The following is a 19,098-nucleotide window of genomic DNA, read 5'->3' as shown; positions in this document are numbered from 1 at the left end:
TCAAAACTTAATCACGTAGGCACAAAATTTTTAAACAAATAAACAAATTTAAAATCTAATTTTTTGCATGGTCAGAAGGCACAAATAAAATTTGACGAATTTATATAGAAGAACCTTCACCAGGTCCTGAACCAAAACTACAATCAGGATCTAATCCAACTCAAGCAAGGTTGGTGCAATGCTTATGAAACAACTCTTTTATACAATTGGTTTACAAGTGAGGCCCTTTCTCCTTTGTATTTACACTAAATCATGGATTCTCCAAAAATGCGTGTAGTTGTGTCTAAGATACTCAAATGGCATCACATAATTGGGCACTATCGTCACCAAAATGGAATTACTCTAGTACCCATAATCCACACAAATCAACTTGACAACAACTTTCAGTCAGTCGCACCAAGCTCCATATGGCATACACTCGAGCAACCAGTAAATACTTATCTGCTACAAACAAATTGACTCACTCCCAGGCAATTAAACCGATTTAACAATCAACATGACGCATTTACGTAAATTATAACAAACATGGAAGAACTAAGTTGTAACTTTCAGAACAGATGACTGTAAACAACATTGGTTGGGCTGCATTGCACTCATGTCATATAACGTACAGAATATGAGAAGAACAAAAACAGCCATATATAGTACACCATATAAGTACATTGGCCACTTAAATGTATTAGAGAACAGTTTAAAACAATCCTCTTCCATTAATACCAACATTGAAAAAAAAAAGGCTATTCATATCCAAAGTTACAACTTAGTTCTATACCAGCATGGAGGAGGATCGAGAGGTGGTCATCATCGGTGCCACCCGAGATGAGAGGAGGATTAAAAAAATCTCGTTGTTATACATATGTCTTTGACGAGAACATCTAGATGTCATCGCTATAGATATGTTTATAACGGCGAGATGTGTACAAGGGCAAAGCCTGGTCTAGCTCGCCATTATTGATGAAGCAATAATGGCGAGATTCATGACCTTAGTAGAGTAATAACGATGTGATATTTATGTCGCCGCTATTACCTATTAATTAGCATGGACAAAACTCTCACCGTTATTGTTTGAACAATAGCGGCAAGTTTTTTTCTCAACTTAAAAGAGTTGATGCTATTGACCCTCATCCTTGTAGTGTAGGGATGTGCACGTTAAGTCTCGTGTTTGTTCTTTTTGTCTTACTTTGATTGATCTTGGGGTTTCACACCATCTGGTGTGGTGAGCATAGCTTGGCAGGATTTTCCAACATGGCAGATCTTATGTCTTGATCCTGGTTTTCCCATGTAATAAACACAATTTTTTTTTTTAGTTTTTTGCCTTTTTTTTCAAGGAAAGTGGAAAGGTCCTCCATTAGGATAGTATGAGTTTTTTGATCCACACAAATCACATGCAGGCTGCAGCCCATTAAATTCATAGTTTGAATGACCCACTTTATTTTCATGATTGTTCGTTATTTCTCCCATTCAGCAAAGCGATCCTCATAAACGAATACAAATAAAAGAACTGCAACTGTTTACATTCTGACCTCAATTTGGGGGGTTCATCTTTATCTTTATCAGTACAAATGAAGAAGAAAGAAAAAGGTAAAATTTTGAAATGCCACATTTCTTATTGTATATAAATGTTCCAAGAAACAACAGAAGCCTTCTCATATTAGGTTAATCTTTCCTTATTGCGCCAAAGTGACAATGGGCACAAGAGCAAGTCAGTCCTTGGCGACACTGTTACAAAGGTCTATCATTGTTGGTACTTGAGGATGAATCATCTGTCGAATGCTGTGAACATGCTGCAATAGTGAAATCATCAGTATGAGATACACTTGATTTGTTCTCATGCCATATTAGTCGTTCAAGTGCTTCTCTCATCCACACATACTGGCAAGACACTCTTGCTTCACTAACACTTACCTGCAAATCATTTCCAAACGTAATTGAGCAATGCCTTATTGGAACATCCAAGAGCTTATTGATTTCCAAACCAACTTGTAGACTTACCCATTTTCGTTGGCGAACATTTTTTTCCGGCCATGAATCCAGCTGCTCGGTTACACGCAAGGGATACATGTATCCCACGCGATATGTGTCTGTGTGACTTTTGCTTTTAAAAATCCATTTTCCGAGGAAGTCCTGCAACAATTCACGAGTACGTGTAAAAAAATTTGCCTCTCCTATAACGAGCAAATGGTTTGAGCCCAGCATTTTCTGTGTAGAACGGGGCTATACATTGGGCAATGCTGGGCTAGGCTAAACTTGACCTGTAAGCTTTTTGTGAGGCTTGGGGAAAGAGTAGCCTGACCAGCATTAAGCCAGGTCAGTCCCCACGAAACTTTGGAAATATGCTTAGTTACTTCTTTGGGTCTTTCTAGTCCTGGGTTATTTTAGCTCAGTTCTCAAAGTTTGGGACAAACATATGCCATCCGTGAGAGAGAGATACAGAAAAAACTTAGTTAATGAGGGATGAAAGGAGACCAACGGGTGCTCAGCTTGTCTGGCAGGAGCAGTTAGTGCACGTCACCTTGTGTTGAGGTGTTGCAGGTTAGAATCCCAATAGTATAGTTGTATAATTGGTAGGGTCTGCCTAACCCCAGCTTTCTCTGTCAAAAAAAAAAAAAAGGGGATGAAAGGAGACTAAAGCCGTGTTTGAATCGGGGTACAAGTTCTGCACGGGACAAGGCGTAATCATAGCCAGACCCTATAAGGTTTGGTCCGGGTAAACCTGACCCGTTGACACCCCTACCTGGCAGTGTGGATGTTTCCCTCCCCCATTGCTGCGGTGTTTGTTTCACTAGTGGTGGTAATAGTGTGGACTTTCTTATCAGCATGGCAATATGCCCTGAAAAAAATGTGAGGGCGCGTTTGATGCGCTGAACGCTTGCCGCTGGGACATCCAGGTGGTGAAGCTGTTTAAAATATTCAAACGCAGTATAAGCTCTATGTGGGGGGTAAATACCCCAATTAAGACCCAGATCCAGACCTGAAGGTCGGATTAATACATGGATCCGAAGTATAGTTTGTGAAATTTTATACCAGACTCGGGGCCGACCTGAGTTTTGATTAAGATCCACAAATTTTCAATGTAAAAATGATAAAAAATATTATTTTACAGGGTATGGTCCAGGTGTCCAGGTGTGGTTCATGTAGTTTTTATCAGGTCCGAGAAGGGTTTCTCTTATAGTAGACCCGATTAGACCTGGGTCAGGACTCGATACCATACCCAAAAATATGATCCAAGTCTGGTTCCACATGGGTCCGAACCAAACCCGACCAGTTGATACCCCTACTGGCAGGTATGGAACCCATCTCTTTCCTCCCCTCACATGAAAGTCCATTCATGCCTTCCTCGTGTAAATAGATTTTCATGATAAAGCTATTATGGTAGAAGTTTTAGAAACTCGTATCCTTGTTAGGGCATGTATATTTCAAGGACATGAAACGGAAGCCGACTGCTCGCACAACATGGTGAATTTCTCCGTTCTGATAAATTTACTGTGGAGAAAAAGTCGCTTGGATTTTTTTCCCCCGATAATGGCTCCTCAAAAAGCCGAAACGTGCAGGGGAGAATTTACAACTGATTAATACCAAAAAAATAAAGTTTCTCCTTGAAGAAGAAATTGACCATGTCATCAAACAAGCCTCAAAGACACAAGGATTGTCTTACATGCAGAAGTGCTTCCATGGGGGAAGGGTATGATCCCAATTTTCTTACAGAATACATTGCTTCATAGGAAAACCCATGGTTTCATATGCCTTCGGTGGACAGTTAATACACCTTATTTTATGGGGCTCAAGTGATCACATGAAAGAAGAAAATGCTACCTTTAGTCAACTATCCAATAATAGCCAAACTAATCAATAAATGTTTGTAAGAATAAGTTACCAAGTGCATGGGTAGAGTCAGATATTCTGATATTGTTTGAGTGGGATCAGATTTGCATATAGCAATTTTATAATGCATATGAGTTGTGGATATTCATCTAGATCCACACATTTAGGGTACCTGTCGGGGTGCAAGATCGCCTAAAACTCAATGGCTTCTGGTCTGATAAGCTAAAGCATCCAAAATTTTCACAGCTTAGATTGTTAATCACAAAGAGACCAAAGTGAAGGCATAACTAACCCCAATATCTCCTCTTACTCCTGCTTCCTCTAATGCTTCCCTGCAAACTGCCTCTCCAAGTGATTCATCTGTCTCCCAACCTCCCTGCAAATAAAATCACAGTCACGACACAAGATTTTTGGTTCACGATTTCATGTAATTGACTGTACTAGTGGGCTTTTATATAATAAGAGAACTCAGTCTCTTATCTAGAGAATTTTACCTTGGTATACCAAACTTATTCCTAATGAAACAATGGATATGACTATAAGTTGCGTACCTTTGGAAACAGCACTCCATTGCCTTTTTGCGAGCTGATAATAAGGACTTCCAGTTTCTTTTCGACATCATTTTCGTTAGGATCATTCGCGGTATATCTGTATGGAATGCATCTGAAATAGTAAACAGCAGATCAGCAGCAAATTTTTCATATTGCAGTTTTCTAAGAAAAAGAAAAGTCAGTTTTCGATGATCAGTAGCTTGCTGAGATGTTCCAGTAATTGCAAATAAGCCTACTTTGTCTCCCATACAAAGAATAGATAGGAGTTTTCACAAAGTGTAAGAAATAAGTCATAATAATAATAATAATAATAATAATATACATGGTTTCCGTACAGTGTACATAAATGATGGTTATTTCTGTGGGGTAACCAATCGTGGATCAACATATAGACCATCGTTTGTGAAAATCAAGACCAGTGTATGAATTCGATTTTAGATAGGAACCTTAGAGGCAACTTTGGCTCCCCTAGCTTGTTTGGCACACTACCCGTAGTCATTTCCTTCTAATATATTAAAATGGTTTCGTCAACAACACTTGTTTAATCTAAATTCAACGCCTACATTTAAAAAATAAAATAATTGAGTTGCAGGATCATATTGAGAAATATAACCTCCAACCTACTTTTTTTCCAACTTAGATCAATTTTCACCATGAACTCGAGTTTGGTATAGAACCCCAGCGGTACCCAACAAAAAAATCAGACAGTGTTTTTCCTTATAGCAGTTTCCACCCAAGTTCATACCATAATGGCTCACAGGGCAGGGATAGGATAATAGCCCATTAAAAACCTTATCCCATACTCCATGTGATGGGTACACCTACCCAACGCCAACGGATGGCACCAATCTTCTTGTCTTAGTCCCTGTCATTGCTTGGAAACTTCTTTAATGCACCGGTGTTCATATACCCCCAGAACATACCTACACACACATTGAACCAAAAATGTGTAATGACCTTTTTTCTTTTTTCTGGGGACATTATAGATTACTTGTTTTCCTCTCCAATAATTGATTGACCAATGAGGATGCATCTAACAAGATGCTCCGTTGGAAGCCTTGAATTGTAGGCATATTGCCTTTTTTTTCCCGAGTACTCTTGTTCTCTGTACTGCCTGGGAGCAGTGGTTTGGGATCAGGTGATATTGAAAATCACCACCAATGGTGATTTTTCCAATATCCACCCTCATCATAGTGGTATGGGCCCCCACATGGGGAGTCCTTTTAGGCTTCTCTCAAGGGCATCTTTGTACCACCAAGGTTTTTTGGTGATACGGAAGCACTTAAGTCTTTACAGCCACTTTTTTTTTAGAATCGCCATTTTTTTTTGCGCCAATGGAGGAGAGGGTACTTAAGTCTTTGCAATCGCATCAAACTCCAATGCTAATTAATGCTGACAAACATGGAGATACGAGACGCACATGCTTACATAGGTGGTGCTCTTTGGGACCCCCCAAACATGAAATGTAGCTAACTGCCCTGTTGGGGGGGGGACATATAACCCGCTTCACTTGTGGGGGTGGCTATTGAAAATATTACCTGATCCCAACTCTGGCGCAGTGGTGTTGCCAAGACACTGCATTGTGAATGAAGTTGGCAGCCCCCAACACCACCTCAACAGCATTCACAAGATATTTCCCGCAACTCCATTCTCAACGTCACATTTTTTTTTTAGATGACAAAGTGTTGGCCTATGTTAATGGTTCATAGCCAAGGTGTCTCGCAGTGGAGTCCATGCATTTGAGATGAGTTGGTTTTACTCACCTCAAATGCATTGGTATGATAATTTTATTGTTATCCCTATTCAAACTAACATTTGCATTAGTCGACAGTGGGTGCATCCACTGTGAGAGAGAGAGAGAGAGAGAGAGAGAGAGAGAGAGAGAGAGAGAGAGAGACCCAGCAACGAGACGATCGCCCTTGTAATAACGTTGATGGCGACGCCCAGTGCGTGAAACCAACGGAATCATTGCAATTCCTCAAGCCTTCTTCAGAAATGAGAGAGATATGAATCAGAAGTTGATGAAGCCTTCTTAAGAAATGAGAGAGAGAGAGAGAGGCAAAAGCGGGCTTGTGAATGCAACGAGAGCAAGCGAGATAGACGGAATGGGGGGGGGGGGGAAGGGGGGAGAGCACTTTAAAACAGATAAGCCCCCACCGCCCTTTTAAAGCCCTTGCATAACCGCGTTGGAAAAGTGTATAAGCCTCAGCGACAATCACACGTGTCGCGTATCTACTGGTTGTTGACAAGAGGCTAAGTGTCGGTTGGCACTTTCTTCGTATTTTTCGCCTCCCTCTACACGTCTGAATGACGATCGGACCTACACGTCAGTGATCACCCTCACGGCGTTTTCCTGGAAAGAGAAAGCTGGGGTTAGGCAGACCCCTACCAGTTATACACAACCATACTATTTGGGGTTCGAACTTGCAACGTCCCAACACCAAGGTGACGTGCACTAACCGCTCCTGCCATTCACAGTGACAAAGGTTTGAAACAAAGTTTGAAACAGCAAGCTATGCCAAGATTTTCTTGGTGAGATTTTCAAAATTATTTATCTTGAGCTTTTTGAGAAAATATTTGTTAAAAGTAAATTAATTATTATTTAATAAATATGGGGTAGAATAAAATTTTAAGAGTATGATATGAGTTTAAGGTCTTGTCCAAAAATTAAAACTTCTAAATAAAATCATTTTAAACTTCAAAATAAGCAAGCTGGGTTAGGCATACCCCCACCAGTTAAGCAGGTAACATACCATAAGGCTTTGAACTTGCAACGTCCCAACACATGGTGACGTGCGCTAACAGTTCCTGCTAAACAAGCAGAGCCTCCGTGTATTTAAAGCATTTAATTTTCAAATATATTTTGGGAAACAGTTTTCTATTATCAACACTTTCCAAAGCTGCCTAGTTGGTAAACTAGTTTTATGCTTTTGGTGGATGAGAGATAGTTTTATTAATATTAAATGAGAGAGAGAGATGAATTAAAAGATAGTTTAATGATAATTTATTCACTTGAAAAAAATGTTGTTCAATGCATTTTAAATAAATGTAAAGCAAGGGTCTCTTTTTTTTATTTTAAATCCCGTGATAAAAATGTAAATATCGTAGGTGTCGAAAATGTGATATTTTGAAAATATCATGAGATTTTAAAGTTTAAAATAGTAAGATAATATATTGCAATTTTTTTGGCAATATTTTCAAAATGTCACCGATATTTGTCACAACACATGACAGCTCCTTGGTCGATTTTATTTGTGGGCTCGTCCTATTCACTGTTCTATTCTATAAATTGATGTCCAGCTTTGATGTGGTGAATGACTCGATCCGTTAATTAGTATATGTAGACCGCCACACCTGGTAACTTAATTTCTTACTTGGGTTCCACTCATCACTTGTGTCATCGCTTATCGATCGTCATAGCTCACATCCGATCTTGCTCTTGCAAGTTGTTTTAATTAAATCTGACTCATTGATGTGATCTCAATTGTATTCGAATAGCCAGTATTTGACGATTCAAAACTAGAGATCTGTAAAATAAAAAAATTGACTTTTTAATTAAAAAATCATAGTATTCAATTAAAAAACGTGATCCAAAAGTTCTTCCTATCAAATTGACTATGCTCAATTCATCCATGGAGTCTGATCAAAACAATATGCAACAATGAGATCCTAGAAGAAAAGGCATGACATGACGATTAGGGATGGCAACGGACTGGGGCGGGTGAGGGGGACAAGCTCTCCACCCTCTCCCCGTCTTAAAATTTTAACCTTCAATCCCGGTCCATTCTCATGGTGAATTTTGATTCACCTCGATCCATTCTCCGTTTCATGTCCTCCATCTCCGCTCCAAATGAGGTGGGTTCGGACGGATCCTTATTTTCTCTCGGTATAGGATTTACATTTCTTCAAGGTTGTTAGAGGAAAGAGAAAGGGATCCCATTTTTAATTAAGGTTAAGAAGTACGAACTTAGGATTAGAAATATATATATATATATATATAATTTTATAATATAATAAAAGTATATTAGTAATTTCATTAACGAGGATCAACAATGAGGCAGGGCATGTCATGAGAAAGAATAAGTTCATCCTCACCTCAATTCCCCGTAAGGGTTTTGATTTTCACCTTCATCCCCGGTTCATTCTCCATTTCATGTCTTTCATCCCTGCCCCAAATGGATTGGGTTCGGATGAATCCAAGTTTTCACTCGGTACACTACCATCCCTAACGACGATTGGGATGAAACATGGGATGAGTACCGAACCAAATTGCTTAATAGGTCTCCACCTAGATGGGTCATCTTTCAAATGCCAATCATTTTCTAGATGAACAGCATCGGCAGCTGTCAAATGAATGGCCAAGATTGTTTCTAGCAACTTTTGTTTGGTGTATTTGCAAGTATCGTTCATCTTGGTAATGAATGGCATCCTTGGATGCTTTTCCATACAAGGCCACTTGGACCCGATCCACTCTCAAATGAGCCATGTCACATGGACACGCCATTTTGTCTGCATGTCCCTGGTGATACGATACATGACATTATTTTAATATTTGTCAATAATATTTTATTATATTTCAATTTTAGTTTAATAAAAACTATTTTTTAAGTTAAAATATTTTTTAAAATGGTTTTTTATTAAATAATTTTATTTTTTAAAAGATCATGTTGGTCACCACATTTCTTTTAGACTACCTTTGGCTGGCCGGCCTAACCCTAAACGTTGTTGGTCACCGAATTTAGCCTGCTTAGTTAACGGCTGGTCACCAACATGTTTTTTCTGGTGGAGTTTAAAAAGATTTTCATATCAGTCATTATTTTTTTTTAGCTTTGCAGGGACACGGGCCCCATTCAGTGACCTGCTTGTCGGCGAGGGTTTTACTTCGTCATAAAAAAAAAAATTTGACTTTTTTTTTTTCTTTTTAAATGCATAGTCATAGCCCAATGGTTTAATTGTTCATGCAGACCAAGTCAATAGGCTTGTAAAGTCATCCCCATCACCATTCAGATTGCCCGAGTTCGATCCTGATGGTGTGGTGGGTCAACCAATCCTTGCCATTAGAAACGGGAGGCCAGAGCGCCCACAGAAAAACAAAAATCGCCTTTTCACTGTTACGAAGCTTCCGATTTCTCAAGGTCATATGACACGTTGTTGTTGATTATATCACAACAGTGGCAGTGTTATCAACCATACGTTCCAATGTTGTCAGCATCGGTAATTAAAAAATATTTTGTGTCAATCAGAACGTAACAGGTATTAAAATCATTAAAATAGTATTATAATAATTAAAAAAAATTAAAGCATTTTTTATTTTTATTAAAAAATAGCCGATTCAAGTTAGTATCGTATCGTATCGATTTTCTGTAGATAAGGCAGATACTGACAATATTGATACATTATCGAAAACGAGCTTTTGTCATTTGTCATTTGGTTTTTCAGTTTTCTTTTTCTTTTTTATCAGATATTGCAAACGTGATTGACAAATTTTGTTTAGTAAAAAATGAATTTCAAATCAACTAGGGTTAGTAGTTGACCGGCCCAGGGCTGGGGATAAGGTCTTCACCTCTCACTACAAGAAAATTGTTAATTAGCGACGGAAATTAGCGACGGATTTTTCCCGTCGCTACTTAGCGACAGATTAGCTAGAGATAGAATCTGTCGCTAATTTGCGACGGATTAGCGAGGAAACGACTTTTATCGCTAATCTGTCGCTACTTAGCGACGGATTAGCGACTGCATGTTTTTGTCGCTACTTTTGATTACAAGAACACCATTTTAGCGACGGATTTAGAGAGGGAACTCTGTCGTCGCTACTCCGTCGCTAATTAGCGATGGAGTAGCGACAAAATATATTCTGTCGCTTTTTTGGTATTTGGGTTTCGCGACGGCTTCGCGACGGAATTTTTCCGTCGCTAAGCCGTCGCTAAATGTCGCGTAAATCCCTAATCCCATCCCTCTTTCTCTTTTCCCTGTTTCGCTGTACTGCACCCTCCCGCCGCCCGTCGGCCCTCGCCACCGTCCGGCCACCGCCGCTCGCCAGCCGCCGCTCCCCGTCCACCGCTCGCCAGCCGGCGCTCGCCAACTGCCGCTCCCCGTCAACCTCCCGCCACCGTCCGGCGAAGCGCAGGTTCTTCTTCTTCTTCTTCTTCTTCTAAACGCAGGGGGTACGCCCCTTCCCTGCCGGAAACGGAGGGGGTTTAACCCCCTGCCGTGCTTTCCGGCAGGGGGGGTCGACCCCCTGCGTTTCCGGCAAGGGGGGTCGACCCCCTGTCGGAAAGGCATGGGGGGTCGACCCCCTGCCGGAAACGCATGGGGGGTCGACCCCCTGCCGGAAACGCATGGGGGGTCGACCCCCCTGCCGTAAAGGCACGGCAGGGGGTCAACCCCCCATGCCGGAACTGCCTTTCCGGCAGGGGGTTTAACCCCCTTCCCTGTTTTGAAAAGAATTTTTGTCGGCTGGGCCGGCTATGGCCCTGTCATAGGCTCGCCTAGCACCCAGCCGACTGGGTGCTGGGCCTGGCGCACCTGCCAGCATGCTGGCAGTCAGCCGAGTGCTACTCGGCTGGCTGCCAGCCAGCCAACAGCCACCAACGTGAATAAAAAGATTTTTTTTTTTGAAATAAAGGGATCATACCCAGCCGATCACTCGGCTGGGCCAACAACGAGGGTTCACGGCTTGACTTCGGCTGGTCTGTCAGCCGACACCCATACCACATCGATCGTGCCATGGATTTCTTTTTGAAAAAAAAAATGAAAAACAAGGAAAAATATCAATATAACATAGTGGATTCGTAGATCCACTGATTCGCCATGGATTTCCATCAAAACATGCATGGAAATCCTACCTCTACCCGATTTCTCAAACGTTTCACATAAGAAAATGCCCGTACCTTGAGAGAAATACCCGATTTTTTTAGTTAGTGTTTCATCTTGTTTCATGATTAGTTAGTTTGTTACTTAATTTGTTTTGTTTTTGTGCAGATTTTTCAACGGAACCAACTCGTGCTCGGCCACCTGTGGTAAGTAAATGACAAAAACAATGCAAATCGGGTAAATACCCGTGGTGAGTAAGTGATGCAAACGTATCACATGTTATTTAATTTATTGAATGCAGCACTTTATTGTTCACACACTCACTTAGTTGTTGATATCTAGGACTGCTTTGTTGGAGTTCGGAGATCATGCTGAGCATGATTTTAATGTAGAAATATGGAAGTGTTCTTATTTTTGGAGTACGGAGTCCATGCTAAGCATGGTAGTAGTTAGTGAGATATTGAAGTGTGTTTGCTGCAGGTACATGTTTGCCATTTATTTGATATGAATGATTATGATGTATTGCAATGTTTGATGTAATTGTATCCATGCTTGCATGTAGTTACTTTCAATTTGATTTTGACTTTCATGTGAAATTTTATAATAAAAGCATGCTTCAAATGATTGTATCATGTCATTAATAGTTTGCACATGAAAATATTAAGTTATCAATGCATGCATCAAAATTCTTGTTATTTTTTGACATAGTATATTGCATGATAAATTTGATATTTTCTTCATCGTCGCATTCTGATTGTTTTTTTCTTAATTCGTTAGGATACTATTCGTAACATCATACGACAGAATGACTGCAAACCGTGAATGGATGTACCGTAGGATAGTGGACAATGAGTTATCGCATGAATATATGGATGGTGTCGATAGTTTTATTGAATTTGCAACGGCGAGTGTCAGTACGGTAGATCCCACAGGTCGGATTAGGTGTCCCTGCAAGATTTGTAAGAATAATCGATTTGTAGAACCTCATGGCGTTAGACATCACCTATACAGGAAGGGTTTTGTGAGTGATTATCAGAACTGGGCGTTTCATGGAGAAGAATTTAGAAACGATTTTGATGCACGGGTGAATGTGGTGCACGATAATCCATATACGAATTTGATATTTGATGCTGCAGGAACAGAACTGGGTTCTGCTATGAGTTCTAGTGATGTATGAACTGTCGTAGATGAAGAATCACCAAACGATGCAGCTAGTAGATTTTATGATTTACTTAAAGATGCTGATGAGCCACTTTGGAACGGTTGTGAGAGTCACACTATCTTGTCTGCAGTTCTTCAACTAATGAATTTGAAGTCCGAGTATAATTTGAGTCAATCATGTTTTGACCGTTTGTGCATGATTGTGAAGAGTATGTTGCCTAAAGATGAGAAATTGCCACAAAATTTCTATCGTGCGAAAGTTATGGTCAACGCTCTAGGTATGGGTTACAAAAAGATTGATGCTTGTCCAAATCACTGCATGTTGTATTTCAAGGAGCAGGAAAATGACATATCATGCCCGTCATGTGGGCATCCTCGGTTCAAGCCAAAGACAAGAGGCAATGGTAGCACGAGATCAAAGGAAGTTTCATACAAGTCGCTCCGCTACTTTCCTATCACTCCTAGATTGCAGCGATTGTATATGTCTTCAAAGACAGCTAAACACATGAGATGGCATGCAAATAAAGTTCGACACGATGAAAACAAGATCACGCATCCTGTTGACGCTGAAGCTTGGAAGCACTTTGATCGTACTCATCAGAACTTCGCAATGGAAGTGCGAAATGTTAGACTCGGTCTATGTACAGATGGATTTAATCCATTTGGGGGTAGATCAACTCCATACTCATGCTGGCCAGTATTTGTAACTCCATACAACCTTCCACCAAGCTTGTGTATGAAACATCCAAATCTTTTCTTGTCTCTGTTGATCCCTGGTCCGACCTCACCTGGCCAAAATCTTGATGTATATCTAAGGCCATTGATTGATGAATTAAAAGTACTGTGGGATGACGGTGTTACCACGTATGATGCCCACAAAAAACAAAATTTCAACATGAAGGCCGCTGTTCTATGGACAATCAGTGACTTCCCTGCATATGGTATGTTATCTGGTTGGAGCACACATGGGAGGTTGGCTTGTCCGTACTGCATGGAGGATTCCAAAGCTTTTAGATTGAGGCATGGAAGGAAGCCTTGCTGGTTTGATTGCCATCGTCGATTTCTACCCAGCGATCATCCGTTCCGACGTCAAAAGAATGCATTTACAGCAGGCACAACTGAAATGGAAGGTCCATCCTCAAGATTGTCTGGCATAGAGATTTTAAGAAGATTGCGATACTTTCCAAATGTATTAACAGATGCCCGCAGTCCTACACCCTTCCGTGGATTTGGGAAGGAACACAATTGGACGAAAAAATCTATTTTTTGGGAACTACCGTATTGGCCGACCCTATTGATACGACATAATTTGGATGTGATGCATGTAGAGAAAAATGTGTTTGATAATGTGTTCAATACAGTAATGAATATTAAAGGAAAAACGAAGGATAATCCGAAGGCCCGTATGGATTTAAAATTAATATGTAAAAGACCAGAATTGGAACTCAAAGAGTATAATGGCAAAGTACTGAAACCAAAGGCAAAGTACGTGCTCGGACCTGATCAAATAAAACATGTATGTCAATGGTTGAGACAACTGAGATTTCCAGATGGATATGTCTCTAACATTGCTCGGGCTGTGAAGATTGACGATGGACAGTTATATGGGTTGAAGAGCCATGATTGTCATATCTTTATGCAACGATTGATACCCCTAGCATTCCATGATATGTTAGACAAACCTATATGGGGGGTATTGTCTGAGTTGAGCGGATTTTTCAGAACATTGTGCGCATCGGAGGTCATTGTATCAGATGTAAAGAATCTCGAGGACTCTGTCATCACCACTGTTTGTCTGTTAGAAAAGATATTTACGCCAGCATTTTTCGATGTTATGGAACATTTGATCATACATCTGCCATATGAACTAAGGGTTGGTGGCCCTGTGCAATATCGATGGATGTACCCATTTGAAAGGTATATGTTTTTTTATATTTGTCTCTTTAATGACAGATATTTAAAATTTGAAATGTATATTCTTGTCAGATGCATGTTCGACCTAAAAAAAAAGGTTCGTAATAAAGCAAGAGTAGAAGGCTCTATTTGTGAGGCGTACACTTTAGAAGAGATTTCAAATTTCTCATCTATGTACTTCGAACCTCATATTTCAACACGTTACACATGCCCGCCCCGTAACGATGATGGAGAACAAGTAACTGTAGCTGACAAGCTGTCGATATTTCAACGACTTGGGCATGCATTTGGTAGTTGCCGATCAAGGCTATTGACAGATCGAGAGCAAGATGCAGCACACATCTATATTCTTTTTAATTGTTCAGCGATCGACCCATACATCGAGTAAGTATATGTATATGCAACTCAATTATAAATCCTTTTATGTTCTATATGTGGATACATGGCTCGGTAATATAAGTATTTGTGGTTTGCAGACGATTTGATCTGGAGTTGCAAAGCAAAGTTTCACATCTCACTAATGCAGAAGTACAAAAAGAATGTGAAACTAAGTTTGTGGAGTGGTTGAAACAGTTGGTAAAGAAGCTAACATAAATTTTGTACTTATAAACAACACTAAGTTACTTAATTGATCGTGATCACAATAATTGTTTATGTCTGTGCGTAGGTTCGCCATGGTGATGTTAAAGATCAAGGAATATGTGATTTAGAAAATGGTCCGACCAAAGTTGTGCAATGCTACAACGGGTATATCGTAAATGGTTATCGATTCCATACAAAAGACTACGGTATAAACAAATCAACGATAAATAGTGGCGTGTGTGTCAAGGGTAGCAGCTACGGTGAAAATGAACATGATTACTACGGTGTTATAGAGGAAATAATGGAGTTGACTTACTTAGGCATGAATAACAGGGTTACGGTATTCAAGTGTCATTGGTTTGATCCAACTGCAACAAGACTCGACAAAGCTTCAGGCATTGTGGAGGTGAATCATAAATCCAGGTTTGGAACATATGAACCATTCATATTAGCCTCGCAAGCTCAACAAGTTTATTATACTTCATATCCGAGTATAAAAAAGTCAGATAGAAATGAATGGTGGGCAGTTTGCAAGGTGAAATCCAAACTATACCCCGAGTATGATCAGTTACAAGAAGATGAGTTAGCTGAAGACAGTGATTACTATCAATCAGATGATGTCTGTGACTTCGCTTATGGTCACGATGTTGCGCATGATATGCATGTCATATCTCCATTGGCTGATGAAACATTCATAGAGGAATGTGATCCAAATGATGTACCAAGTGGATGGGCAAACAATGAAGAAGAAGAAGAAGAAGAAGAAGAAGAAGAAGAAGAAGAAGAAGAAGAAGAAGAAAGTCAAACTAGTGACGAGGAAGAATTCTCAAGCTAGTGAAAAAAATCTTATACTACAAACCTCTATTTAAATGCATTGTAATACTTGATGTGAGTTGTATTGCAATACTTGGTGTGAATGATTAAAAATTTTATTTCAATGTATTGTAATACTTGATACGAATGATTCGAATGCATTGTAATTTATCTGAATGTATTATAATTTATGCAATTAACGAATGATTTGAATTAGTGCAATACTTGATGTCAATGATTTGAATTATTTGAATGCATTGCAATGCTTGATGTGAATGACTTGAATGCATTGTAATACTTGATGTGAATTATTTGAATGTATTGTATGACATATGTTATTTGTTAGAATATGGTTCGTGGAGGTTATAGTGGTCGCTCATCCAGTAGTAGCCAGGCTCAACCTTCATCTTCACGGGCTCCTGTGATAGGTATATCATATAACTAATTAGATGCTTGATTAGTTCAAATGCACATTCTGAGAACTTGGTGTGTATTTTTTTACAGATGATGTTGCGCCTGTATACGACCCACCTATACCAGTTGATCGCACAAGTCAACAGCCAACACAGGAAACAGGGTCTTCACAGGCTGGCACAAGAAGACTCATTCGAATAGTGTATATCGATAATCGACCGTAAGTATTTTGTTTTCAATTATTGCATATCTTTTAAATATTTTATATTGATATTTACTGTGTAACAATTCATGTGTAGCACGAGGTTTGAGCCACAAGAAGTAGTACGGGAGATTAGGAATTCACTTCTTCAACATCTACCAGGACCAGTTGCTCAATGGAAAGAGTACCCAAAGGAGGTATTAGACAGATTGTGGTCCTCATTCATGGTATATAGTTGTTCCTCATAGTTAATGTGTTTCATATTTAATTTATTTAAGCAATGTCTACTAACTTTCTGAAAATATTTGTAGGCTTCGAATCGCTTTGCAACTACGGTGGAAGAAAATGATGCAAGGAAGGTGTGACAGAAGGTGGCTGCCAATCGATTTGCAGACATGCTGCACACTATGAAGACTGCAGCAAAAAAAGCATCTGGCGTAGTAGATGATCCATTACTGTGGAAGGGCCATGGTCCTATTACTATCAGGAGAGATTACTGGGATGAAATGTGCGATATGTGGGCGGGAGATGCATTTAAAAATCGCTCTGCGAAGGCTTCACAAAATCGATCGAAGATGCCCGAAGCCCATCTACACACAGGTGGATCTAAGACATTTGGGAGCCACCTAAAGAAAATGATAACTCATCAATATATAATATTAATTTTATAAGTATAGTTGCAAATTTGTGTACTAAATCTTTTGTCATTTAACTTCGCAGGAAGCAGAAAAAGGAGGCAGTGTACCATATAAGGATGTGTTTGTAGAAACACATAAACGGAAGACCACGGGAGTCTTCGTATCAGAGAAGGCGAGAACGACAACGGTATGTATTAATTCTATTAATAATCATTGCAATATATATGCAAGTCATCATAATGTTATCATTAATTATTAATGAATACTTTAAACATTATTTTGTAGGAGGCATATGAGCAACAAATGGTAGAGCGATATGGTGAAGACGCTACTCAGCATCCATCATTTGATCCTACAGCATGGGTGACTGCAGCAGGTGAACCCAAAAAAGGTCGCGTGTTCGGGTTTGGGAGTAATATGAACACTTCACCAGTTATTGGTTCTTCCAGTTACGGCTCACCAACTTCTTGCGCCGACATAAGCTCCAAGCAGCCGACTATTCTTTCCGGTGATGATGTACGCGAGATCATTAATGAATCACTGAATAACTACTTCCAATACACCGTCGCCCCCTTTCTCCGAAATGAGATCAAGGCCGCTGTTCAGGATAGGGGATCTTCGATTCCAGGTCCCTCTCAGGTATAATCACATATATAGTTTTTTTGACTATCTTAAAGCACATCTGAGCATGGTAGAATCACATATAGAGTTTTTCTAGATGCCTTAGAACACATATGAACATGCTATAATCACATATTCAATTTTTTTACTGCCTTAGCACACATATGAGCATGATAGAATCACATATATATATATTTAACTTTTTGTCTGTCTTAGAGCACATATGAGCATGATAGAATCACATATAAAGTTTTTTTGATTGCATTAGAACACATAAGCATGCTATAATCACATATTCAGTTTTTTTACTGCCTAAGAACACATATGAGCATATTATAATCACATATTCTGTTTTTTGACTGCCTTAGCACACATATGAACATGCTATAATAACATATAGAGTTTTTTAACTGCCTTAGAACACATATGAACATGTTATATATCATTTATGATAGAATCACATATAAAATTTTTGGCTTTGCCTGCCTTAGAGCACATATGAGCATGCTATATTCACATATTCAATTTTTTTACTGCCTTAGCACACATACGAGCATGATCGAATCACATATATAGTTTTTTGCTTGCCTTAAAGCACATCTGAGCATGGTAGAATCACATATAGAGTTTTTTTATATGCCTTAGAACACATATGAACATGCTATAATCACATATTCAATTTTTTGACTGCCTTAGCACACATATGAGCATGATATAATCACATATAGAGTTTTTTTATTGCCTTAGATCACACATGAGCACATGATAGAATCACATATAGTGTGTAATTTATTTCATTATATTTTGTTTATCAATACTGACTGTTCTTTTCTTGTGTAGGCTGCTAGCGATAATCAGGGTAGTGGAGCTGAAGGGACAGATAAAGACAATGAACAAGAAGACGCACAAAATCTTGGCGATGATTAGAGGACTGTGTTGAAGAAGTTCTATTTTTTTTATTTTTCCTAATTGTAATTGTTGAATTGTAAATAATTAAACTTCTTAGTTTTAAGGTGGAACGATTAATTATTATAGATACTTGTTATATGAATTTTTTTGTGTGGTTTGTTTTTTATTTACAGGAAATATAAATTGTACAGGAAATATAAATTGTACAGTTCTCCGTAATTAATTTTTAAATAATTTTTTTTTGATTTTTTTTCGTTTTTGCGACGGATTAGCGACGGATGATTCCGTCGCTATTCATATTAATCTAGCGACGGCTTAGCGACGGAATTAAATCCGTCGCCACGCCGTGGTCGCCGTTTAGTACCGGCGGATTGGCGACGGAATATAGCGCTCGTTATTCCGTCGCAATTAGCGACGGACTTGGCGACGGAATAATTCCGTCGCCAGTTAGCGTCGAAATATTCGCGACGTAAGCATACTGTCGCCGCGTTGTCGCTAATCCGTCGCTAACATGGTTAGCGACGGATTAGCGACGGATTAGCGACGAAAGGTGGTCGTCGCTAATCTACTGCTCTGTTGTAGTGTCTGCCCCATCTCAAAATCCGGATCTCCATCCCCCCACGGGTTTGGATTTTAACTTTCATCCCCGTTTCATGAT

At 39.5% G+C, this 19,098-nt stretch overlaps 1 protein-coding gene and 1 long non-coding RNA gene across 3 annotated transcripts; both read right to left on the bottom strand.

The window, feature by feature from the left end:
* Nucleotides 1–1,587: 1,587 nt before the first annotated feature.
* Nucleotides 1,588–6,428, bottom strand: LOC149812045 (nudix hydrolase 17, mitochondrial-like). 2 transcript variants are annotated; one of them, XM_089993330.1, is made up of 5 exons: nt 6,272–6,428; nt 4,374–4,485; nt 4,115–4,198; nt 1,993–2,124; nt 1,588–1,784 (listed from the first exon to the last, which is right to left on the bottom strand). In XM_089993330.1, the coding sequence occupies exons 1-5, from the start codon at nt 6,340–6,342 to the stop codon at nt 1,704–1,706; spliced, it is 480 nt and encodes a 159-aa protein (XP_089849456.1). In that variant the 5' UTR covers nt 6,343–6,428; the 3' UTR covers nt 1,588–1,703. The 2 variants fall into 2 exon arrangements, with proteins under 2 accessions (XP_089849456.1, XP_089849455.1); XM_089993329.1 differs by having other exon boundaries at nt 1,588–1,905; nt 6,272–6,426.
* LOC149812046 (uncharacterized) lies at nt 3,668–4,108 on the bottom strand. Its single transcript, XR_016428557.1, has 2 exons — nt 3,875–4,108; nt 3,668–3,780 (listed from the first exon to the last, which is right to left on the bottom strand). It is a non-coding gene; the product is annotated as an uncharacterized LOC149812046 (long non-coding RNA).
* Nucleotides 6,429–19,098: the final 12,670 nt, after the last annotated feature.

Source organism: Nuphar pumila, chromosome 17, assembly GCF_984573655.1.
Source record: "Nuphar pumila chromosome 17, dmNupPumi1.hap1.1, whole genome shotgun sequence".
In the NCBI taxonomy this organism is placed as follows: domain Eukaryota; kingdom Viridiplantae; phylum Streptophyta; class Magnoliopsida; order Nymphaeales; family Nymphaeaceae; genus Nuphar; species Nuphar pumila.
This window is presented reverse-complemented; position numbering and strand designations above follow the sequence as displayed.